This window comes from Rhopilema esculentum, chromosome 4 (genome assembly GCF_057945365.1).
Source record: "Rhopilema esculentum isolate cy_ngs chromosome 4, ASM5794536v1, whole genome shotgun sequence".
NCBI lineage: Eukaryota > Metazoa > Cnidaria > Scyphozoa > Rhizostomeae > Rhizostomatidae > Rhopilema > Rhopilema esculentum.
Genome location: NC_142818.1, coordinates 10,461,424 through 10,485,531, shown reverse-complemented (window position 1 = coordinate 10,485,531; position 24,108 = coordinate 10,461,424). Strand labels below are relative to the sequence as shown.

The 24,108-nt window shown below is 38.0% G+C and overlaps 4 protein-coding genes across 6 annotated transcripts in view; 3 read left to right on the top strand and 1 right to left on the bottom strand.

The window, feature by feature from the left end:
* Positions 1-1,263: 1,263 nt before the first annotated feature.
* On the top strand, positions 1,264-3,985 carry LOC135691343 (sulfotransferase 1E1-like). The gene is made up of 2 exons (XM_089115658.1): positions 1,264-2,425; positions 2,457-3,985. The coding sequence occupies exons 1-2, from the start codon at positions 1,977-1,979 to the stop codon at positions 2,971-2,973; spliced, it is 966 nt and encodes a 321-aa protein (XP_088971784.1). The 5' UTR covers positions 1,264-1,976; the 3' UTR covers positions 2,974-3,985.
* A 565-nt stretch (positions 3,986-4,550) lies between these two features.
* On the bottom strand, positions 4,551-5,258 carry LOC148960420 (uncharacterized). The gene is made up of 2 exons (XM_089115652.1): positions 5,225-5,258; positions 4,551-4,936 (listed from the first exon to the last, which is right to left on the bottom strand). The coding sequence occupies exons 1-2, from the start codon at positions 5,256-5,258 to the stop codon at positions 4,551-4,553; spliced, it is 420 nt and encodes a 139-aa protein (XP_088971778.1).
* Positions 5,259-7,556: 2,298 nt separating this feature from the next.
* On the top strand, positions 7,557-8,531 carry LOC148960419 (sulfotransferase 1E1-like). Its single transcript, XM_089115642.1, has one exon. The coding sequence runs from the start codon at positions 7,557-7,559 to the stop codon at positions 8,529-8,531; it is 975 nt and encodes a 324-aa protein (XP_088971768.1).
* A 5,612-nt stretch (positions 8,532-14,143) lies between these two features.
* Positions 14,144-24,108, top strand: part of LOC135691340 (5-oxoprolinase) — a 56,368-nt gene continuing 46,403 nt past the window's right edge. The window contains exons 1-14 of one of the 3 annotated variants that reach the window (XM_089113657.1): positions 14,144-14,528; positions 15,140-15,331; positions 15,641-15,766; positions 16,578-16,628; positions 17,152-17,207; positions 17,720-17,835; positions 18,338-18,417; positions 19,345-19,397; positions 20,016-20,061; positions 20,415-20,481; positions 20,973-21,061; positions 21,667-21,784; positions 22,750-22,804; positions 23,545-23,632. In XM_089113657.1, the coding sequence (XP_088969783.1) occupies positions 14,352-14,528; positions 15,140-15,331; positions 15,641-15,766; positions 16,578-16,628; positions 17,152-17,207; positions 17,720-17,835; positions 18,338-18,417; positions 19,345-19,397; positions 20,016-20,061; positions 20,415-20,481; positions 20,973-21,061; positions 21,667-21,784; positions 22,750-22,804; positions 23,545-23,632 (1,314 nt within the window). In that variant the 5' untranslated portion in view covers positions 14,144-14,351. The remainder of the gene's footprint in view (positions 14,529-15,139; positions 15,332-15,640; positions 15,767-16,577; positions 16,629-17,151; positions 17,208-17,719; positions 17,836-18,337; positions 18,418-19,344; positions 19,398-20,015; positions 20,062-20,414; positions 20,482-20,972; positions 21,062-21,666; positions 21,785-22,749; positions 22,805-23,544; positions 23,633-24,108) is intronic. The other 2 variants (XM_089113655.1, XM_065209179.2) reach the window with 2 other exon arrangements.

Genomic DNA, 24,108 nt, shown 5'->3' with positions numbered 1-24,108 from the left:
TATTTTATGAATGTATTTGCCGAACTTGGAAAGGATAATTACTATGTTTCCACATTTGTACGGACAATCGACACCAAATGTGTCAAGCCATTGGCATTAGAGATTAAACAACAAAATGATTACTCCAAAATTGTCCTGCAAACTTTGAAAATGTTTTCGCTAATAACTTGAAAATATAGGCTGGAAAACAGTCAATGACATGATTAAACATGATAGCAGGACGACTAAACATAAATCTTTAAACAATCTTGTCCCCAATATATGAGCGATTTGTTCAGAAGTAGTTCTCAAAGTGCAGCTTGGCAGCTGCGTAATGCGGACACTGGCTTAAAGCTCCAAAGATAAACACAAGCCAAAGGGCGCTAAACTTTGGAATAACCTAGATTCCGAAGCTAAGAGAGCAAGATCTCTTTGAATATTTTAAACTTTGCTTCAAAATTTATTGGCTTTGCTTGTTTTGTTTTAATACTTCAGCTTCGCGTTGCTTCAGGTTTTTAGCTATGGGAGATATTTGTATCTAATGTAAATCGGGAAACAGAAGTTGTAATAATAAATAGAGTATTAAAAATTGCGAGGGTATGGTGGCTGAGAAGTGGTTGGGTAGCGTATCTTATGATCTATTTAAACTTTTTACTTTATTCTATTTTATGTTAGTTTTTCTTTTAGTTTTGATGCATGGCCCCTTGTAAACCAGCATTGCTGAATGGGCTCCTATGCTTAGAAAGTTGAAAATGAAATAGTTTGTATCGGTAAGGTAGGTTTTTTGGTGTCATTTCGGCCTATTTCTTTTAACTGCTCCCTTCGAGCTGCTGTATCCAGGCTGTAAAAGTAACGATGGCTTTTTTTGCATTGCCATCCTTCATCCAAAGAAATATAGTGATAAGACCGTAGAAAGAGCCTTCATTGTTATTTCCTTTCACAGAACATACCAAAATGCGAAAGCTTCGCACGATGAGCATGAGCACGGATATAAAACACTGTATTATTCCATATTGATTTTCCATATGGTGTGTTGCCACGCGTGCACAACTTTCGCACAACTGGCGTGTTGCCACGCAGGATGTCACAGCCCTTTTAAGAATATGTAGGCTGAACCCTCAGCATAAAATAACCCACCTAGCCTGCAACTGGTGGCCAAAAATGCTGGGGGGGGATAAATCCGCAGATTTTTACTTGAAATTGGCCGTTCCGATCATTTTTGGCCAAAATTACGCGCCCCGTTAGTTTGTAATTAAAATGATGGTACAAACTAGTATTATTAGCTATTTTCATCCCAAGAGGCCATCAGAAATTCATCTTCGAAAATTCAGCAGAACTGGAGTCGTCGCACTCCATCTGCTCAACTCCATCTGCTCAACTTTATTGCTTTCATCTCAGCTTCCGTTAGATTTCTCTGTTTCTTCTGTAAGATCTGTAAGAAAGTCTAGGACCACAGCATCGTCTGGACTACTACATAGTCTTTTCCTGACGGTTTGTGCATGGCAGACAGCAACACCATAGGTGGAGGCGAATGTCCTCAATTCATGGAGGTCACAAGCATCCATCCTCTCGACTAGCAGTGGCTTTATCTCTTAAAGGTCACAGAAGTTTGTCATACGTTGGGGCCTTGGATTCACACTTATGAAACAAGAAATTACGAAATGGATAACCGTTTCACGCCTTGCACCCCTTAAAACTGCCATTGTTAAGTGGTCGCAATTGTTTTGATCCGCCACTCGTATCGGTCAGTTTCTGCCGCGGACGGAGACTCGTTGTATTTGTAGTTGCGATAATAGCAATTTGCCAGGCTATTGAAGATTAGGTTTGTGAATTTGTTGTTATAATTTACTTCATCTTCACCGAGGCGGTGTGCTTGGTTCGTTGGTGTTTTCTGCAGTGAACCGAGAGATCGTTTTTCGGGTTTTACCCGGTTTTTGTTCTTGATTTGCCACAAGGTTAATAAGATCTCGTTCTCTATCCATGGTGGCTGGAGTCTTATGGTTCATTCTTCAGACAAAATGGAGACCATCCAACTTGTGCCACTCTCTGACAGCGACACTGAGCGGTTGAAGCAGGTTTACCCAACTCCATTCGTTGAACATGGACGGAGGTATATTAGAGCAGTGCCTGGAAACTGCATTTTGCCTAAGGCCTATGAGAAATTCAAGGATCGATATAAAAATTGGGAAGCGCGTGCAGAAGATGTTTATATTTTTACCTTTCCTAAAAATGGCACAACCTGGGTACAAGAGCTTGTCTGGTGCCTACAGAACAACTGTGATATAGACAAGGCCAAAGCCATTTCAGCATGGGAAAGAGTTCCTTTTTTAGAAAACCCAGTTCTTGTCCACTTTATAGATGATGCTCGTCCCCGCTTTGATGGCTACCTCGAGATGGTAGCGACCATGGATTCACCGAGAGTCTTGAAAATCTCACCTTCCATTTTGCCATTTTCCCGGCGACTTACTCGACAAAAGCAAGGTTGTGATGTGTTTGAGAAATCCAAAAGACACAATAGTCTCGTTTTATCACTTTGAAAAGTTAATTCAATCGCATGATTACGAAGGTGATTTTGAAACTTTCTTCGATCTATTCATGGATGGTCTGTTGCTTTACACGCCGTATTTTGAATATGTAATTGAAGCTTGGAAGCGACGAAATCACCCAAATGTTTGCCTTTTGTTTTTTGAAGAACTAAAAGCTGATTTGGTTGGCAATATCAGAAAGGTGGCAGAATTTCTGGGGAAGGAGATTACAGAAGAGCAAGTTGGGATTTTGGTTGATCACTTGAGCTTTAAGAAAATGAAAGAAAATAAATCTTTGAACCTCGAAGCTCTTCAAGATGGAATGATCATGAAGAAAGAAGGGAGTTTCATGCGAAAAGGGGAGGTAGGAGACTGGAAGAATTACTTCACTGAAAAGATGAACAAGCGAATGGATGAGGCAATTGAAAAGTATTTTAAGCCTGTTGGACTTGAATTTCGCTTTGAGTAACTGCGTAAGTCTTTAGAAGTCTAGGGTACGGAAAAAATGTATTTTTTGGAACAATGGTTAACTAGCGTTTTTGAATAAATGTTTGTATCCGTGCATCTACTGCCAAATCGATGGAACGATAGACTTTTTATTGAAGAAACTCCAATTTGTCACTATTACGATTAAAGTTTAATTTGACATCTGTGATTTGTTAGAGGCTATTTTGCACCCTATCAATTACAAGGGTGTTTCATTCCCAGTCCACAAAACAAGTTATCGCTTCCTTCAAAATGAAACCTTGAAGCAACCTATTCGCTCAACCTGGACACTCCGTATCTTAAAAGTTCTTTTGTTAAACAAAACTTTACATTTACTTTTTTTACAATACGGCTTGTAGGCCGAAATGGCCCATCGCCAACACAACTACTATACTTACAAGTTAACATAATTACAAATTTACAAGCTACTGAAGTTTTGCAGATCATTGATCGCGTTCTCTTTTGAGACACGAGAGACATTTCAACCTTGCGCATTTGTCATTTCGCCAACATATTTGTCTACCTTCCTTTAGAAAAATTTGATGTTTAGATAATAAAAGACACGGAGCCTGCTTCTTTATATCATTTCAAAAGACTGTCTTCATAAATTAGTGATATAGTCTACAATACCTCTGTTCATCTCTTTAAAACAGTGACAGGTGCAGGCGTAGCCAATGTGGTAAAATTTCGAAAGTTGTCAATAGTGATAACACTAGTACCAGAAAGCATTTCACAGGGAGCCTGGATATGAAGAAGAGGCAACATTGAAATTAAACATGCTAGAATGATCAAACTTGTGTTTTCTACGAAATAAAACGTCTGTCCAGTTTCTCTAACGTTTGTCAAGCAATCTTCACATCGTCCAGTCTTTCTCAAAAATTGTCTCTTAGCCTTTTTAGTTGCTCCATTCCTTTTGTTTATTTGAGAGCAAGGCATTTGAATTCAAACTGTTCCCGTCTCGGGATGCAGCCAAGCTCGGGTGCCAGTCTATTTGACTTGACCCTAACCCAGCTGATAATAAAGTGGGTTCAAGGCACTCATCTGATCTGATGTCCAAAGTCGTGGCATAGTATTACCATATGTCCATGGAACCAATTATACAGACTCCTCCGTTAGTTATCCTACACTTGTGTAGTTACCCCGCAATGCCCAAGTCCTCTTCTTATCCCAACCGCCCAGTCTCTCCCTATCCATTCACCCAAACCAAACCCTGCCCAATCTCTCTCCATCCCTCTACTGACCCCCAACCCCATCCCATCCATCCCATCCATCCCATCACACATACCCACCAATCAGCACAGTGGGGCAGATCAAGCGTTCGTAGAAGGAGATTAAATCGTGCTATTGTTTAGTTTTGTTATCTTTATAGTTTAAAAGAAAAATGTCTCTTTTTTATTTGCTCGACCCTACAATTACAACAGAAGCATTTGCTCGACCCTTTAATTTTTTGCTCCTTCTTCTTCCTCTTATTCTTCCCTCCCATTTTTCTTCCTCTTTCTTGTCCTCTTCTTTTTCCTCTTCTTCATCCTCTTCATCTTCTTCATCTTCTTCTTCTTTGCCTTAGTCCCAGCTGGAGTCGACCAATCTTGTACGTCGCCGCCAATATGGTCTATCCTGAGAGTCTTCTATCCGGATGTTTTTCTTTCTCAGATCTTCTTCAACCAAATCTCTCCACTTCAATCTCCGTCTTCCTACAGATCTTCGATCTTCCACAGGTAGTTCCCATGCTTCCTTCACTGGGTTATCTTCATCTCTTCTCATCACATGACGTAACCATCTCAATCTGGATTCCCTAATCTTCTCTACAATACTAGCCACTTTAGTTTCAGTTTTTATATCCTCATTTCTTCTTCTTTCTCTTAGCGATATACCCAGCATCCATCTCAACTTGCTCATATCTCTTCTGTCCAGCAAGAGTTCTTCTTTTCTTCTAAGTGCCCATATATCTGCTCAATGCATCATTATTGGCCAAACAATTGTACAATAAACTTTAGTTTCTTAGGCATCTTTTTATCCAAAATTACACTGCTAACTTCTTTCCACTTCTTCCAACCACTTTTTATTCTTTCCCTGACATCTTCTTCTGTGCCTCCCTCTTTCACCATTTTTCCTCCAAGGTACTTGAACTTATCTACTTGCTTCAATCTAGTTTGATGGATGTCTTCTATTTCAATAGCTTCTTCATCTATTGCTCTTTTGGCACTAACCATAGGCTCAGTCTTGGTAGGAATTACCTATAGGCCTCCTTTTTCCATACTTATCTGCCATCCTGCTAGTCTAATTGGTAGGTTTTCTTTACTTTTAGCCATGATTACCAAATCGTCCGCACAAAGTAGTTCCCAAATGCCTTAGTGCAGATCCCTTATGTAGACCAAATTCTATTTCCAACTCTCGGGTGTTTCCGTGTACTATGTTAACTCTTTAAAACAACAGAATCTGGTGTTTTAAAGGGGCTGTGTCGCTGTGTCACGGTTTTGTAAATTAACCAAATACACGGGGCATTGTGCGTTTTCCACATTGGGGTCATGACGGATGGTGCTCCGGTACTTCAGTAAGTTCGATCAATTGTATTTTATGAATGTATTTGCCGAACTTGGAAAGGATAATTACTATGTTTCCACATTTGTACGGACAATCGACACCAAATGTGTCAAGCAATTGGCATTAGAAATTAAACAACAAAATGATTACTCCAAAATTGTCCTGTAAACTTTGAAAATGTTTTCGCTAATAACTTGAAAATCTAGGCTGGAAAACAGCCAATGACATGATTAACATGATAGCAGGACGACTAAACATAAATCTTTAATACTCTTGCCCCCAATATATAAGCGATATGTTCAGAAGTAGTTCTCAAAGTGCAGCTTGGCAGCTGCGTAATGCAGACACTGACTTAAAGCTCCAAAGATTAACACAAGCAAAGGGGCGCTAAACTTTGGAATAACCTAGATTCCGAAGCTAAGAAGGCAAGATCTCTTAGAACATTAAAAAACTTTGCTTCAAAATTTATTGGCTTTGCTTGTTTTATTTTAATACTTCAGCTTCGGATTGCTTCAGGTTTTTAGCTAAGGGATATGTTTGTATCTAATGTTAATCGGGAAACAGAAGTTGTTATAATGAAAAGAGTATCAAAAATTGTGAAGGTATGGTGGCTTAGAAGTGGTTGGGTATCGTATCTTATGATCTATTTAAACTTTTTACTTTATTCTATTTTATGTTAGTTTTTCTTTTAGTTTTGATGCATGGCCCCTTGTAAACCAGCATTGCTGAATGGGCTCCTATGCTTAGAAAGTTGAAAATGAAATAGTTTGTATCGGTAAGGTAGGTTTTTTGGTGTCATTTCGGCCTATTTCTTTTAACTGCTCCCTTCGAGCTGCTGTATCCAGGCTGTAAAAGTGGCGATGGCTTTTTTTGCATTGCCATCCTTCATCCAAAAAAAAAAGGCGATAAGACCGTAGAGAGAACCTTCGTTGTCATTTCCTTTCACAGAACATACCAAAATGCGAAAGCTTCGCACGATGAGCATGAGCACGGATATAAAACACTGCATTGTTCCATATTGATTTTCCATATGGTGTGTTGCCACGCGTGCACAACTTTCGCACAACTGGCGTGTTGCCACGCAGGATGTCACAGCCCTTTTAAGAATCTGTAGGCTGAACACTCAGCATAAAATAACCCACCTAGCCTGCAACTGGTGGCCAAACAGGCTGGGGGGGATAAATCCGCAGATTTTTACTTGAAATTGGCCGTTCCGATCATTTTTGGCCAAAATTACGCGCCCCGTTAGTTTGTAATTAAAATGATGGTACAAACTAGTATTATTAGCTATTTTCATCCCAAGAGGCCATCAGAAATTCATCTTCAAAAATTCAGCAGAACTGGAGTCGTCGCACTCCATCTGCTCAACTCCATCTGCTCAACTTTATTGCTTTCATCTCAGCTTCCGTTAGATTTCTCTGTTTCTTCTGTAAGATCTGTAATAAAGTCTAGGACCAAAGCATCGTCTGGACTATTACATAGTCTTTTCCTGACGGTTTGTGCATGGCAGACAGCAACACCATATAGGTGGAGGCGAATGTCCTCAATTCATGGAGGTCACAAGCATCCATCTTCTCGACTAGCAGTGGCTTTATCTCTTAAAGGTCACAGAAGTTTGTCATACGTTGGGGCCTTGGATTCACACTTATGAAACAAGAAATTACGAAATGGATAACCGTTTCACGCCTTGCACCCCTTAAAACTGCCATTGTTAAGTGGTCGCAATTGTTTTGATTTGCCACTCGTATCGGTCAGTTTCTGCCGCGGACGGAGACTCGTTGTATTTGTAGTTGCGATAATAGCAATTTGCCAGGCTATTGAAGATTAGGTTTGTGAGTTTGTTGTTTATAATTTACTTCATCTTCACCGAGGCGGTGTGCTTGGTTCGTTGGTGTTTTCTGCAGTGAACCGAGGGATCGTTGTTCGGGTTTTACCCGGTTTTTGTTCTTGATTTGCCACAAGGTTAATAAGATCTCGTTCTCTATCCATGGTGGCTGGAGTCTTATGGTTCATTCTTCAGACAAAATGGAGACCATTCAACTTGTGCCACTCTCTGACAGCGACACTGAGCGGTTGAAGCAGGTTTACCCAACTCCATTCGTTAAACATGGACGGAGGTATATTAGAACAGTGCCTGGAAACAGCATTTTGCCCAAGGCCTATGAGAAATTCAAGGATCGATATAAAAATTGGGAAGCGCGTGCAGAAGATGTTTATATTTTTACCTTTCCTAAAAATGGCACAACCTGGGTACAAGAGCTTGTCTGGTGCCTACAGAACAACTGTGATATAGACAAGGCCAAAGCCATTTCAGCATGGGAAAGAGTTCCTTTTTTAGAAAACCCAGTTCTTGTCCACTTTATAGATGATGCTCGTCCCCGCTTCAATGGCTACCTCGAAATGGTAGCGACCATGGATTCACCGAGAGTCTTGAAATCTCATCTTCCGTTTGGCCATTTTCCTGAGGACTTGGTCAACAAATGCAGGATTGTTACATGTTTGAGAAATCCAAAAGACACAATAGTTTCGTTTTATCACTTTGAAAAGTTAATTCAATCGCATGATTACGAAGGTGATTTTGAAACCTTCTTCGATCTATTCATGGATGGTCTGTTGCTTTACACGCCGTATTTTGAATATGTTATTGAAGCTTGGAAGCGACGAAATCACCCAAATGTGTGCCTTTTGTTTTTTGAAGAACTAAAAGCTGATTTAGCTGGCAATGTCAGAAAGGTGGCAGAATTTCTGGGGAAGGAAATCACAGAAGAGCAAGTTGGGATTTTGGTTGATCACTTGAGCTTTAAGAAAATGAAAGAAAATAAATCTTTGAACCTCGAAGCTTTTCAAGATGGAAAGACCATGAAGAAAGAAGGGAGCTTTATTCGGAAAGGGGAGGTAGGAGACTGGAAGAATTATTTCACTGAAGAGATGAACAAGCGAATGGATGAGGCAATTGAAAAGTATTTTAAGCCTGTTGGACTTGAATTTCGCTTTGAGTAACTGCATAAGTCTTTAGAAGTCTAGGGTACGGAAAAAATGTATTTTTTGGAACAATGGTTAAATAGCGTTTTTGAATAAATGTTTGTATCCGTGCATCTACTGCCAAATCGATGAAACGATAGACTTTTTATCGAAGAAACTCCAATTTGTCACTATTACGATTAAAGTTTAATTTGACATCTGTGATTTGTTTGAGGCTATTTTGCACCCTATCAATTACAAGGCTGTTTCATTCCCAGTACACAAAAGTTATCGCTTCCTTCAAAATGAAAACTTGAGGTAAACTATTCTCTGCTCAACCTGGACACTCCGTATCTTAAAAGTTCTTTTGTTAAACGAAACTTTACATTTACTTTTTTTACAATAAGGCTTGTAGGCCGAAATGGCCCATCGCCAACACAATTACTATACTTACAAGTTAACATAATTACAAATTCACAAGCTACTGAAATTTTGCAGATCATTGATCGCGTTCTCTTGTGAGACATGAGAGACATTTCAATCTTGCCCATTTGTCATTTCGCCAAGATATTTGTTTACCTTCCTTTAGAAAAATTTGACGTGACGCAAACAACAAGCAGTTAATGTAGACTGTCTTCATAACTTAATGATATAGTCTACAATGTCTCTGTTCATCTCTTAAAACAGTGACAGGTGTAAGCGTAGCCAATGTGGTAAAATTTCGAAAATTGTCAATAGTGATAACACTAGTACCAGAAAGCATTTCACAGGGAGCCTGGATGTGAAGAGGAGGCAACATTGAAATTAAACATGCTAGAATGATCAAACTTGTGTTTTCTACGAAATAGAACGTCTGTCCAGTTTCTCTAACGTTTGTCCAGCAATCTTCACATCGTCCAGTCTTTCTCAAAAATTGTCTCTTAGCCTTTTTAGTTGCTCCATTCCTTTTGTTTATTTGAGAGCAAGGCATTTCAATTCAAACTGTTTTCGTCTCGGGATGCAGCCAAGCTCGGGTGCCAGTCTATTTGACTTGACCCTAACCCAGCTGATAATATAGTGGGTCCAAGGCACTGATCTTATGTCCAAAGTCGTGGCATAGTATAACCATATGTCCATGGAACCAATTATACAGACTCCTCCGTTAGTTATTCTATACTTGTGTATTTACCCCGCAATGCCCAAGTCCTCTTTTTATCCCAACCGCCCAGTCCCTCCCTATTCATTTACCCACACCAAACCCCGCCCAATCTCTTTCCATCCCTCTACCAACAACCAACCCCGTACAGTCCCTCCCTATTCATTCACCCACACCAAACCCCGCCCAATCTCTCTTCATCCCTCTACTGACCCCCAACCCCATCCCATCCATCCCATCGCACATACCCACCAATCAGCACAAAACACTACTCGTGTGACAATGCACACAAAAAAGGAAATAGGGAGATACTAGCTGATTAAACAACAGACAAGCTAGCGAAGTGGAAACTTTGATTTATCATGTCTTTCGTGCAAGTCTGTGTAAATCATGTCCGCGTTTTAGTAGTTTGCTTTAGGGGGTTACTACTGTTGGACGTGGACCATTACTTTTGTTTGGTAATAAGACAGTAAAAGGATAAAAAGATAAAAAGAAGATTCTTTTATGACAGTCTAATCCAATAATGCATGTTGATAGTGTGTTATCCTCTGATAACTTATCACAGGAACAAAATACAGTCCTTTTTAATCGCTAAACAATTAACGAACCTACAATCCTGGCCAAAAGTTATTGGACTGGCTGGCAAATTGTAGTCTTTTTGAACAAATACGCTTCCCATGCCCCACAGTCAATGTTGATACGCTTATTTCTACTCATTTCGATTGCCGTTACTTTGGTATTCTCCAAAAAACCAATATTGCTGAAGGGGTTGGGGGTTTTCATAACATTATTGGGGTAAAGTTGCCTTTTTATTGGATTTTTCTCAAGTCCACTAACCTTTGGCCATTATTGTCTAATATAGAGGGTAAAACGAGCAGATAAAAATTTATAAATATTATACAGAAGTATCAATTTTTGCAACCCAAAATGGAAGCAATTTATGAAAGGTGGGTGCATCTATGCAGAATTTTATCTTCAGCAAGCAAACGAGGTAATGCAGGGATCAAATTCACAACTACTGACAATAGCGCCTCGAAGTCCGGGCCTAAATCCAATTGAAGTTTTTTGGAATTGTCAAGCAGCAATCAAATAGGGATGCCATAGAGAGAATTATTACTGCTAAGACAATGGTAAAGAAGAACGCACAAAATATTGAAAAAGTCGGATGATGGTTATCAAAGGACCAATGTACTCTCGGATACTGTAAAAAGTTTTTGGCGGGTTTGTTTAGAGTCTAATTTGTTCATATTCGGGGTCTTGAACACAAATGTTGGGTTTTGTAAGATTTGTACAATCGGGGAGGGGGGGGGGGGTTAAGTTGATAATAATCTACTATACAAACTTTTTTGTTTACATACATGCAAACATTTCAAACGTTAATGTGTCTTCAAATTTAATATCTAAAAATAAAAACTTGCCATTTGGAACTGTGAGCAACAAAATCATTTCTATGTGCTGATGTATAATATTGATCAAAGGAGCCTTTCGTGTCGTGCGGGGAAAATGATCACGAGTAACCACGAGTAACCACGAATCACCATCGAGTTACCTACCATACGGGTTACATTCTACGTTTGCAGAGCTCAGTATGGATGTATACGAGATATCAACGTATTACTATCTTCTTTAAAAAAATTATATATATATATATATTTATTGAAATAGTAACGGTGACACGTGGCATTCCCATATAAAACCACTATTAGAAATAGTAACTCGTTAGGGTAACTCGTTGGTAACCCGTTGGTAGCCCATACCAGTTGGTAACTCGTGATGCAAGCCCGTAGCTAGGCCTGTGGAGTAGGGGTGGCAAATCCCCAGACCTGTTGCAGGCAGACGTTTCAGCAAGTCTTTTTACATAATATATGAGTAATATATGGATAATAAGAGATCCAAATAAACAATTCTCTTGCTCCAGGGGTGGCATTGCCACCCCATGCCACCCCTTGGCTATGGGCCTGTCGTGATGGCTTGAATATTTTCAAATAAACCAAATTAGACATCGATGACACTCAAAATCAGTTCTGAAAAGCAGCGAGGACAATTTTGAATGTTTTTCTGTACATCTGCTTGTATTGACGGGTAAACACAAATGTTCTCTATCTCACAGCCATCATTTCCTTTTTTCTTTCGACGGAGGTATTGTATTTTTTGGTAGACTGACTCTTGAGCTGGGAATATGGCTGCCCTACTGTAGGTAATCAGGTAGCATCTGTGTATTTCTCTCTCTCCTAAGCTTTCAGACGTTATCAACAGTGGCGGACACTTGGGGGGGCGAGGGGGGGCGATCGCCCCCCCAATACTTTAGAGAACAATGGTCTTTTGTTCTAAAACAATGGGAAATGTGACGTCATCTTATTAAAACAATAGGCTTGCCCCCCCAATATTTGACCAAGTGTCCGCCCCTGGTTATCAACTTATTCTTTGTATCTAAAAATTGAAGGCAAATTGAATCAACGTACTACAATAGCAAAATTTAGAGCAAAACGCGATGTGTGTAGGCTATCAAACCCATACCAACCCATGACTTATAGTTAATTGACCAAGAAAGACCACCATATCTATATTTCCCATCATAATTATTCACCCTCCACGTGCGTAGAGAACTTTCAATCTGATCAGTTTAGGTAGAAATGTGGCGTCTCCTTCGATTTACTACGTAAAGTGCAGCTTTCTCAAATTCTTCAATTTTCATGAGGATTTAACACATAATACTCTAAAAGACCGACTTTCTAGTTTTTTGCTTAGGGCGACCAACTCTAGATGCCTTGTAGCTCTTTCCGATGCATAACAAACCTCCATGATAGATTTTCATTCTGCTTAGAAATCAGAATTTTACTCAAAGAAGGTTGCTTCATTGTTATCTTGTCATGATCGCGTATGATATTGCGTCGGTCAAATCTAAATGTGATATTTTGCTGAACAACTTCTCACTACAGGCTCTCAAGAGAATTTTGATGACCACTTCTGATTGAGGTGTGGTCAGTGTATGTCAAAGTAGCGAATCTCTTTTTAACATTGCAGGACTCCATTTGCAGCATTCCAAATATCATCGAGATCTTGGGCGGGATATTAATTAAACTTTTTTAATCTATTGTTCTCTGTCTTTCGAGAAACAGGTTGAAGCATACAAAAATCTTTATGTGAATAGAGGCTCGATAAATGGAAATAAGAGCAACCTCAAAAAGATGTGGCAAACTATCAACAGAATCGAAGAAAGATCATCAAAATTAAAAATGCCTGGGAGATAGGAATTGAGGGCAAGAGACTAGCCTAGGAAGGAAGATTATAAGAAGCATTGTATCCCTGTTTTGTTTCAGTTATTCAAATTCTAGCAAGCAAGTTTAAATAAAATGCAAATCATGATCTTCTTGAATGTTTGACAATGAAATACAATATGAAGAGACGCATCCCAGTTGTTGACAACTTTGTATCTAAGAAGGCCGTTAAATCAACTCAAAATACAATACGAAACAATACCAGCCGAGTAATAATCAATTGTTCCCTTAAAGCCTTCCAAATAACATCTGCTTGGTAGCCGTTCTCCAAAAGATTTCACTTGATTTTGTGGAAATACACAACAAGGAATTGCAGGGACCTACAAATCCCAAGAAATAACCTTGAATACGTCAAGAAAGGCTTTCACTATTCGGCTCTGACCTGGAACGATATTCCCATCAATATCAGAGAGCTCTCTACACTTGGTCAATTCAAAAACCAATTGAAAAGTTATTATACGAGCTGAACACAACATAAAACACGACTCCCTGGAAGAGCAGCTGCTATAAGATAGATTACTGTGCATAATTTAGCTTCAACCGTACATAAATTATATTAATGTAACTAGGGTATTTTTTTTCTTATTTGGTATTTAGTTGTAAGCTGAAGGGATTTTTGTGTATAAAGAATTTAAAATGAAAAATGAAATGTCAGCAATGTGAAGTTTGTTCAGCATTAGTAGAAAAGACCTTATTAACGCAAATATTTTTGTTGGTCAAATTGCTTTGCAAATCGATTTCCAGTCCTCGTCAAAGTCTAAGACATTGACTTTGGTCTTGCATATAGGTATCAAGAGATGCTTGCAACCTAGATTTTATTAGCTTTCAAAATATTTATGAACTAACATTGCTCGGAAATCAGTTTATCGAAAAAGGCACTTTGCGGTCCTCGCGCTGCCCCCGTGTTGCCCCTTTGCTGTCCCCGTGCTACCCCCACGCTACCACCGCACCACTAAGGCAACGGGGGCAAGTGCCCCCATGCTCCGGTGCCCTTGGGAGCCAATTCATTTTTGGAGCAAATCATCAGTGCACGGCGAGCTAAGGTCTTGGTTAGAACAATTTGCCTTCATATTAGGTTGAAGTTTTCTAAACATAGATTTTTTCAAAATCTTTTTTCCTGTTTACAGAAATAAAGTAGTTCTAAAGTAACTCCCATTGGCTCAAATACTTACTATATTAGCTTACAAAAAAATTCCTGAGACGCCACAGAAAATTGTTTTCAATAGATGTTTTCTTCGGTTATTGAAAAAAAGAGGCACGAGGGATAAGCATGATGTTTACGTGACTTCTGCACGAGGTTACTTCATAATGTTTTTGCACATGCCCCCACTCTTGCTTTCTGGATTGTTGCAGGTCGTCAAAGCAAATAGCGTTTAAACACATCGGCTGGCTTTCAGCTGAAAATATAAGGACGTACTTTTGTGTTCAGTCTGTTCGTGTCGCAAGATGGAGCAAAATGGTGGACGAGAAACCAAATTCAGGTTTGCAATCGATAGAGGTGGCACATTCACTGATGTATATGCAGAATGCCCAAATGGAAAGATTCGTGTAATGAAGCTGTTGTCAGAGGACCCAGCATACCCAGATGCGCCGACTGAGGCCATCCGAAGAATCCTCGCTGAGGTAAACTAAGTTTTAGTTGGTTAAAACTTTGTTCTGTACATTTCTTGTGTAAAATATGTAAAAATACACTCTTTTTATAAGAACCAGTAAATCTAAGTTCAGGCTGACTGTTCTTAATTTTTTCGAAAATCTGAGGCTGGATTGTTCTTAATTTGTTCTTGAATTAAGAGGGTGTAAGCAGTGTTATTGCTAGCTTCTTCACGCTAAGGAGGTGTTCAGGCTTCATTTTCAAACAAAGTGAGTGAGACAGCCTTAATTTGCTGATAAATTTGAATATTCACCGAAAAAGCACCCACACATCGCTTTTGAAGCACCCTCGATTTTGAGGGAAAACGTTGTTCAAAATTGCATTTTGCAGAAGCTCAGCCTCAGCTTGTTCTTAATTTGTTCTTAACTTTTGACCTGTTTTGAGGCTCGTGTTCTTATAAAATTTTTCTTATAAAAAAAAGAGTGTAACCTATTTGCAATTTGCCTTCCGAAAATTATTAAGTCTATTTAATGTGTCATCATTGCATTTTATTTCTTTGAGCAAGCACAAAAATGATCAATTTAGGTTGAATTTTTGTTTTTAAGCTCAAAGTTATTATTGTATATTTGTGTCTTCTTTGTAGGAAACAAACTCAGATTTTCCAGAAGGAATGCAGGTTGACACAAGAAATATTGAAAGTATAAGAATGGGAACCACCGTAGCAACCAATGCATTGTTAGAGCGAAAAGGGGAGAGGATTGCACTTGTGATTACTAAAGGCTTCAGGGACCTTTTACACATTGGCAATCAGTCAAGACCAAATTTATTTGATTTGGTGAGTAGTGTTCATCTAGCAAGGCCTCTAAATCCCACTCTTTTATGGAAAGAAAGCACAAGCAAACAAAGAATTCAACAAAAGCAATTAATGCACACCTGAAAACAGCCGAAGAACCTCAATGCATAGCTAATATCTCAGCCAAAATTTATTTAGTTTCCCTCTTATTACAAATATATGCTTCTAACCTCCTATCACTCCATTATTTTATTACCTGCCCTCTCATTCCATTTTATCACCTCAAAAGGAAGCAAATAATTAACTTAAGATGAAAAATCATTTAAAGATTATTTGCCTTTGTCATTTTAGGAAATTGTGATGCCAGATGTTTTATATGAAGAAATTGTTGAGGTTAAAGAGAGAGTTGTTTTTAAGCAGCAAAAATGTCAGCTCAACAAAGGAGAAATGACAGTTAGGGGAAAAACAAATGAAGAGGTAAACTCATTTTATCTTGGAATTCCATGTTCTAGAGACAATTCTGAAAATTTTGGAAATATGTTTTGAAAACACTTTGAGATGAAGGATCAGTGCATTGCTTGATAAGCATAGCTTCCCTCAGTATCCTTATTCACCTTTTAAATTGGTAGATGGAAACAGATGAGACTGGCAATCAAGGTTTTTTACTTGACAATAGCTTGCCAGTTAGTAATGTTCACCCCAGTTTTCCCAGAAGTTGATTTTCTAATTTCTTGAAATCCGTTGAAAACCTTTGGGGGGGGGGGGGGTAGTAGGTGGGCTGATCAGATCGATTTTGACTTTCGAACTTGCAAAGAAAGATGCTTGAGAAAGTTGCTTGCTCAAAGATAGAAAAAAGATAAATTACTGTACTACATTAAGAAATAGATAAAAAATACTAAAAAAGACCTCTCCAAGTGTCTGAAGGGCAAGGCAATTTGTTTTTGTCCACCCCAGTTTTTTTGAGCTGGTGACGCCAGTGCAGATGTAGGGATAAACAGGCATTGTTCGGAAATGATTGGAGTTGGTTAAGGTATCTTGTCTCCATATTGTCTTGGTTTTGAACAATCTAGGATGATTGCTTAAGAGGATTTTTTATTAATCTGGGTTGAGTTGAAAAGAAACAGCATTTGAAAGAAACAGCAAGCAACAGCAGGAAACATATAGGCAAGCTAAAATTGGTAATATTTTTATAACTGCAAAATGCTACTTTATTGTTTTAATGACATTTCCTTTTTGGTTATATCATGTTTTTCCACTATCATATGATATATCACTGATTTCCATCCAGCTTGAGGTTTGGGAAAAGTTGGATGAAGAACAATTAAAAAAAGATCTTCAGGTAACTTCTCATTCTTGAAAATATTAAAGGTCATTTTGTTTGTACCCATGATTAATTTCCTCTAGGTACATTATATTTCTAGTCACCTGAGGTTATTGTCATACATTTTATTTTTATAATGATAATTGGTAAATAAATTTGCAGTGAATAGAAGTCTCCAACCTCTAAAAAGGCCTTTTCTAAAGATGAGGCATATTGTACTTAAATGCTTTTGTAGTTGTGGAGAGGGTCCCCTTTATCTTAGTACTATTTAATGTAAAAGTGTGTGAATATCAGTGAAAAAGAATTGCTCAACATTGATGTTGAGATTGCAGGACCTGCACTTTGACGTTGCAAAATGACATTTTGTACTGTGATAATGAAATGAGATCCCTTCTCTCATATATGCCCTCTTTTTATAGCATCAAGTTTTGAATATACCCCTTTCCTATGGTTTAAAAATTGATATCCAATCATCTGCACTTGAGCTGATTTTGTAGCTATTTGGAGTTGAAAAATCTAAGTTGTTTTGCATCCATTTTAGGACTTACTTCAAAAAGGAATTCGCAATCTTGCAGTTGTGTTGATGCATGCATTTTCGTAAGTTTTTTAGCATTGTCAATTTTAAAAATATTAACAAAAGTTTTTTTTTGAAAATTTAATTTTTCTTATCTTTTCTATTATACTTGTTTCCATTTAATGTTGAGCAAAATTTACATTAAAATGGAAATACAATTAGACATATTAGGAGAGATATCTGTTTCAGATTTATGTCAAATTTATTGACTTCAGTCTGATTCTACATGGCTATTTTAGGTACTTTACACATGGCTTGACATTAGTATTTTAGGTAAATCTGACTGGTCAGACGAAGCCAGTAGACAAGGGTATTATAAGTGCTGGTCACTGAACAATGAATCAAATTGCGAGTTGTGCTTTAAACCAATCAGGATTGAGTTTTTGATATTTGTCACGTGCAGGAACAGAAATTTTCCAAATTAGGAAATTGTCTGCTTTTATCTCTGCAACTCACGATTCAACAGGTTCATTTTTCTTACTATTAAACTAATGATATTTAATTTACAAATCTGTTTATTGGCCGTTTTCATTAGGTATGATTCACACGAGCAAAGGATTGGTGAAATTGCAAAGGAAATGGGATTTGAACAAGTTTCTCTCTCTTCCAACATTATGCCGATGGCGCGTATTGTACCGAGAGGGTATACAGGTAAAAGAAGTGCCTTTAGCTTTTATCATCTGAGAAAACCTGCACTTGCGTAAGACTATACATTAGCGATATTTCAGACTGTATATGATGAGAGCTTTTAGATCTATTCGTTCTGTCGTTTTACATGGAGCCACATATCGTCTAGCGGTTCTCTAGTGGGTCTCTCGTTATTTTTGTGAACAAAGAACCATTCGTTTATATTCTCCTTGTTCTTATATCTGCTTCCTCGCCAGTTCTTTTACTTAATTTACTGCTTTGGCTGACTTTTATCTCGGGAAAAATGGTGTTTTTTTATCATCTAAATTTTTATCAGTTTCTTTTACGTAAGAACGGAGGTACAAGGGAGCAATCTTAGCAGCATCATTAAAATGGTATTATATTACTGTAAACAGCTATGATTGCGCTTCCTTATTCAGGCTTTCCCCACCTCCACAAAGTAAAATTTTTATCTCGGTGCTTTATTTTGATATTTTATTTCTGTAACTTTTTTTTCATCGATTAGCATGTGCCGATGCTTACCTCACTCCATGCATCAAGAAGTATGTTCGAGGCTTTTCCCAGGGCTTTCAAAAGAACCTGCAGGTAGAATGAATTCTTTTTTATGTTCACCATATTGGAAAACTCCATTAAGGAAGCAAGGCCTAGTCTATTACTAGCTCTGCTATTTAATCAATTAGATCTTGTTTTTAGAACACTTGCCTGACGATCGCATTAAAGGTGCAGTGAAGTAAAAACTATGAAATCTGTAAAAACTATTTTTTTGCACTGTCTAGGGTCAGATAAAATGGACAAGTTTTGTTTTTCGTTCAAATTTGATGTAAATTGCGCAAAACGGCCATCCAAAGGATGACCATGACGAACATTTTTGCTGAGAGTTCGTACTTCCTTTGTGACGTCACACGGGGTATAGTACCTTGATAGCCTCCGATGGAATCCTCTTCGTTCAATTCTTTGTTTGAATTAGCTTCGTTGAACGAATCATCATCAATTTCGTGACTTTCCAGTGAGAGGGAATCTGATAGTGCATCTTCGTCAGCTATTTCAGATTGGAATACCCCGTGTGACGTCATGTTGTTGTTGTTTCAGAACAGCAGTTTTCTTGCTTCCGGTGACAATAAAAACCCCAAATTATATAGGAAAACGCCTGCAAACACGCAAAAGACCTATGTAGGGTTCCTTTTATACTATAAGTTGACTATATTAAGCAAACAAAATTTCACTTCACTGCACTTTTAAGTGTGAAACTCGGAGTAGCAGCTTAGAACCGTCCTGTTCTATACACAAAAAAGCATGTACAGATCTGCCTATTCGGTATCAAGCACTTTTTGACAGAAAAGTAATTTTCATTATCTAGTTTTATGTTAAATTTCTATGAAATTAGGTATAATTTAAGCGTTTAAATTAAAAATGTAGGTTTTTGAAACCATTTTCCTCATTGACAAGGTGAGCAGAAAATGCCGTCTTGAGTATGCTTAGATTGGTTGATAATATTGATCACTTTTTATTTAGGGCGTTCGAGTTCTTTTTATGCAGTCTGACGGTGGCCTTACACCCGTTGACAGGTATTCTTAGCATTCTGCCAATCAGATCATTGTCTTCCATTTTTTGTTTTTATTTCATCTTCTAGGTATTAGCGCATTAGTAGCTTTGTCATGAATATCGGAATGGTGACTTTGACAACATATATGTAGGCAATCTCCACCTATTTCACTTCAGTTGATAGAATTATTTTGTTTATCCTTGCAAAATATTATCATTCAAATGGTTTTGAAGATCACTTAAAGTTTTCACAATAACCCTGATCCCAGTTTAGTCTCTTTGAATCGTGCAAAACAAATTGAAAAATTTTGCCAGGAACTTTCAAATAAAATTGATCTATCTTGTGTTATCATTGTTAGTTTCATCAAAGGCTTTCATTGAACTTGAAACCGTGGATTCTCACCGGATTGGGACAGGGATTGGTTAGGGAGAAACAATAGACCTGTACATTAGGACAGGGATTGGTTAGGGAGCAGCAATAGGCCTGCACAATAGAACAGGGATTGGTTAGGGAGCAACAATTGGTAAAACAATAGGTCTGCACTAAAGTTTCTTAATAAATGCTGTTTCTAGCGTACCTCTGCTAAGTTTCTTAGAAAATTGTTCTCTGACCCCCTGCTGACATTAAACGCCTCTACTAGGTTCATTGGAAGCAGAGCAATTCTTTCTGGACCAGCCGGAGGAGTGGTAAGTTAAAGAAGATTGTTATTCCTTTTTTCATTTTCTTTTTGGAATGCTTCTTTAATCAAAGCTTTAATCAAAGCTTTAAACTTTTCAATGCAAATATCTTTAATGCAAGAAGAGTCAAGTAATAGTGGTCACTTTGTAATTTAACGAAAACTTCATGTTGATTTGATGACATTCTCAAATGCGAAGGCAAACCTTGTGCGAACAAATATCGTAGACATTTTTTGGTCATTCATTTAATTTCTGAGTGATTATCATCTTTAGTCTTTTTAGCTTTTACTATCCTATCAGTGCGATTGTCCCGCTTCCTTTGTGCTTTAAAGCAATCTAAACACCCCTAATGTTTATTCGAGGTTGGCTATGGACTAACAACTTTCGATCCTGCAGTGAACAAGCCTGTCATTGGTTTCGATATGGGAGGTAAGCAACTGGGACACGCCCACGCTTCTACGTATCCTTGCATTCGTAATCTTGAATCTTAGAAGAAATTGGTCAGAGAATAAACTTATCTTTTTTTACCACTTTTTGTGGCACCAGATTGTAATGGTTTATATGGCAGAACCTCAGGTATTTCTCTCCCTAGCAGTTGTAGTAAAGATGTACATAAAAATGTAAAGAACGCTATTGTGTAGAAAGGACTGCTCTGCTTATAGTCCTTACCTTCCTTTTCATGAAAACATAATCATATGAGGCTTGACCCCCAGCTGAAGCCTCTACATAAAAACCATCTGTCAATCAATATTAGCCAATCGATGAGCTTGTGAGTGGAATCACACTTACTGATTGGTCAGTTTTTGATTGAAAGATATTCAAGTCTCTTTTGTATCCGTCGATTGCCTTTAGAGCAATCATTGTTTGATATTATAAGCCTTTTTCTTTTATATGAATAAACATTGTTGCTTTGTTTTTAGGCACATCAACTGATGTGTCCAGGTATGCCGGTGCATACGAGCATGTATTTGAGACAACAACCGCTGGAGTCAGCATCCAGGCACCACAGGTACTTTTATGGGCATTCCCATGCTAGGGCATTTCCATGCTGGGAGATCCTCTTGTTGGGGCATCTTCATTTTGGGACATTCCTGCATTGGGACTTTTTGGTGTAACCTTAAACGTGTAAATTATCGTTTCTTTCAATGTTCTTAGCCCATTTTGGTTGATGTTCAGCAATAAGTAGTCTGAAAAATGATCGGTTTTCGAGGCGTGTCTGTCCTAGGTAAGAGCATAGACATAGTAAGCCTATGGATTGAGAGTGCTGCAGCCCCCCCCCCTTAATCGGCAATTCTGTCTTGACGCAGCAGTAATATTCGGACAAGGTCTACACTACCCCCCCCCTTGTATCCACTACGCCCATGGGAAAGAGTAAGGTGCATTGTAAGGCGTAGACCCTGATTGGGCTACGTTTCCCATAAGCAATTAAACTTCTACCCCCTCTTGTCTCCATTTTAATTTTCAACTTTTTTATCATGAATTTCCTTATCTTCTAATTAATTACCATCCCATTTGCTCGCTGATTCACTGTTTTATTTACATTTTGAATTAAAATTTTTGTTTATTTCCCAATAGTGACGTCGGTTTCTTAACTTCATTCTCATTTGAATTTAGTTGGACATCAACACTGTTGCTGCTGGAGGCGGGTCCAGACTGTTTTTTCGAGCTGGGATGTTTGTTGTTGGTCCAGAGTCGGCTGGAGCTCATCCTGGTCCGGTTTGCTACAGAAAAGGTAAGCAACTGCCGGGCCAAAAAGACCAAAATACCTTGAAAACTTTAGTATTTGTGGTCAATGTAGAATATCAAGATCCAAGCTAATGTCTGGTGAGGTTTTAAGACGTTGAAAAGAATATGATTGGAAGTACTTCTAATAATGGATGTAAAGTTAGACAACGGACCTGCCATCGACCCTTGAGAACTGAATCTTATAAGCTGTACAGAAGACTATTAAATAATATTTTAGTTTGATGTTTATAACAGCAAATAATTCTCTACAATGAAGTTTTAAGATGAAGTTTTAAGTTATTGTCATAAATACTGCCAGTTGTTGTCAGAATTTTTTCATTTTTTCGTTATCAAGACACTTTATATAGACCATTTAGAAAAATTAGTTATATCATATGCATCCAGTTCCTTAACATCATCGCCTTGCGTTATTACAAAATTTAAATTTACTGACGATGGTTTATCTTATATCAATAGAAATACACAGATCTAAACAGTTAGTAGCAACTCTAAACAGATCGATCGATAGTGTATGACTGTATAAATTGTGCTTTAGCCCACAAATACCTTCTTTAACAACCAAGAAGGTTTGTGTTTATTAAAAAAATGTATTTCAGGATATACGCTCATCTTTTCGAAGTAATAGCAAACGCAGTTACAAAAATATAGTAAAATAATTTTTACTTAAAACCTAAAAACCTGTTTCTTTACTCAAACTTTTTATGATGTTATATTCAAGGATGTCTTTACTGGGGGAGCACCGGGGGCCCCTTTTTGTGTTATGGTGCTAATTCAAACTTGTGCCTATGTGCCTGTGTATACTTGTCATAAGTTGGCTAACATATAATCTAGAGTACACTTTTAATCATCGAAGCAAGCTCGTGTAGAAGTTTGGTATTGAAGCTAGTGTATATATTTGAGTCGTAAATTATAGGTGCATAAATTTTTAACGATGACGTAATTTCTATGTAGATGGTTACCTTGCTGTCACTGATGCTAATTTGGTTCTTGGCCGCATTTTACCAGAGTAAGTGCATTTTAGCAAAATAAAAAACAATAGATCTTACAAATAGGAAACGTAATTATTCCAAAACTTTTCATTCCGTGCAGGCAGTCCCAAAGTTGTAAAGTCACATCACAAAAGATACGTTGCAAAACTCTCACTCTCCCTTCTTCATTTTCTCATCTAATTTAGACGAATTAAAGAATTGATACTGCCGAGAACTATGAGGGGATGTGTCCCACGCCGCCATTGAGTCAATGAATGTGATTAAAATAGAAGTATAGACTATCAATTTCTGTTTTTTGCAGCTCTTGTTTATATTTATCCTGATCGCCTTTACTATCCAGTCATGTTTTTTTTAATGAAGTGCACCTCCCAATATCTTTTATATACCTAGTATCCACGAATCACGTCTTTTTACAATAACAGCTTTGAGGTAACCTTAGTCTCTCTGCAATCTTGAGACAGCCTCCAGATAATGGATCCTTCCCAGCAGGTTTTTATGGCGTAGCGGTCCCACTTTATTTAAACATACAAGGTTCACAAAATACACGCTTTTTAAGTTGCTAGCCTTTGAAATTTTCCACGTCTCCTCGTAAATCCCCACTTATTTACCAGGGTACAGATGGCCTACTTTTCAACTACTTGATAACTTCAAAATTCATGTTGCATTTATCATAAATGTTGACTCAAGTCCAACTGATATCTCTCAGTACGGAGAGTGTTATGTTTTTACGTATCGAAATTACACTTTTTTCTATTAGATATTTTCCAAAGATATTTGGTGCTACCAAAGATATGCCGTTGGACAAAGATGCAGCTATCAAACAGTTTGAAAAGCTAACAAGTGAGGTAAGTAACGAAGTTTAATTTTGTTGTCATAACAAAAATGGGATCGAATTTGAAGAAAGAAGGAAGCACTCGCGTGGATTAACCCGTTGTCAGTTGGAACTGAAATTTCAATCAGTAACATTTAAGGTTTGTTCATGAAATACCTGGCGGGCCATTTGTACCGGAGCAAGTCTCTTGGCGCTCAGTTTCCAAGCATTCCTAAACCAGAGTCCAGGGATTGTAGGCTCCTCTTTCAATTCACAAGCTTTTTGTTAAGCTTTAATCACAATCATCTCTTTGCCTGTGTTTTGCTTGATACCTTTCTGCGTGGTACCTAATGCGGCATCACTCAATGTATTTGACTGATAATGTGCCATTTGTTAATATTTTTGTTAAAAGTTTTTTTTGCCATTTTTCCGTTTAGTCTTTTTTAACCCTCTTTCAACAAAGAAAATTAATTATGTCTGAATGGGCTTTTCGTGATTGCTTGGTAAGGC

Bases quoted from the DNA above. Each gene is read 5' to 3' on its own strand.
- LOC148960419 (XM_089115642.1), top strand. From the start codon at position 7,557: ATGGAGACCATTCAACTTGTGCCACTCTCTGACAGCGACACTGAGCGG.
- LOC148960420 (XM_089115652.1), bottom strand. From the start codon at position 5,258: ATGGCAGATAAGTATGGAAAAAGGAGGCCTATAG. The intron at 4,937-5,224 runs GTAATTCCTACC...TGCATTGAGCAG, and splicing joins TGGAAAAAGGAGGCCTATAG to ATATATGGGCACTTAGAAGA.
- LOC135691343 (XM_089115658.1), top strand. From the start codon at position 1,977: ATGGTTCATTCTTCAGACAAAATGGAGACCATCCAACTTGTGCCACTC. The intron at 2,426-2,456 runs GCCATTTTCCCG...ACTCGACAAAAG, and splicing joins AAAATCTCACCTTCCATTTT to CAAGGTTGTGATGTGTTTGA.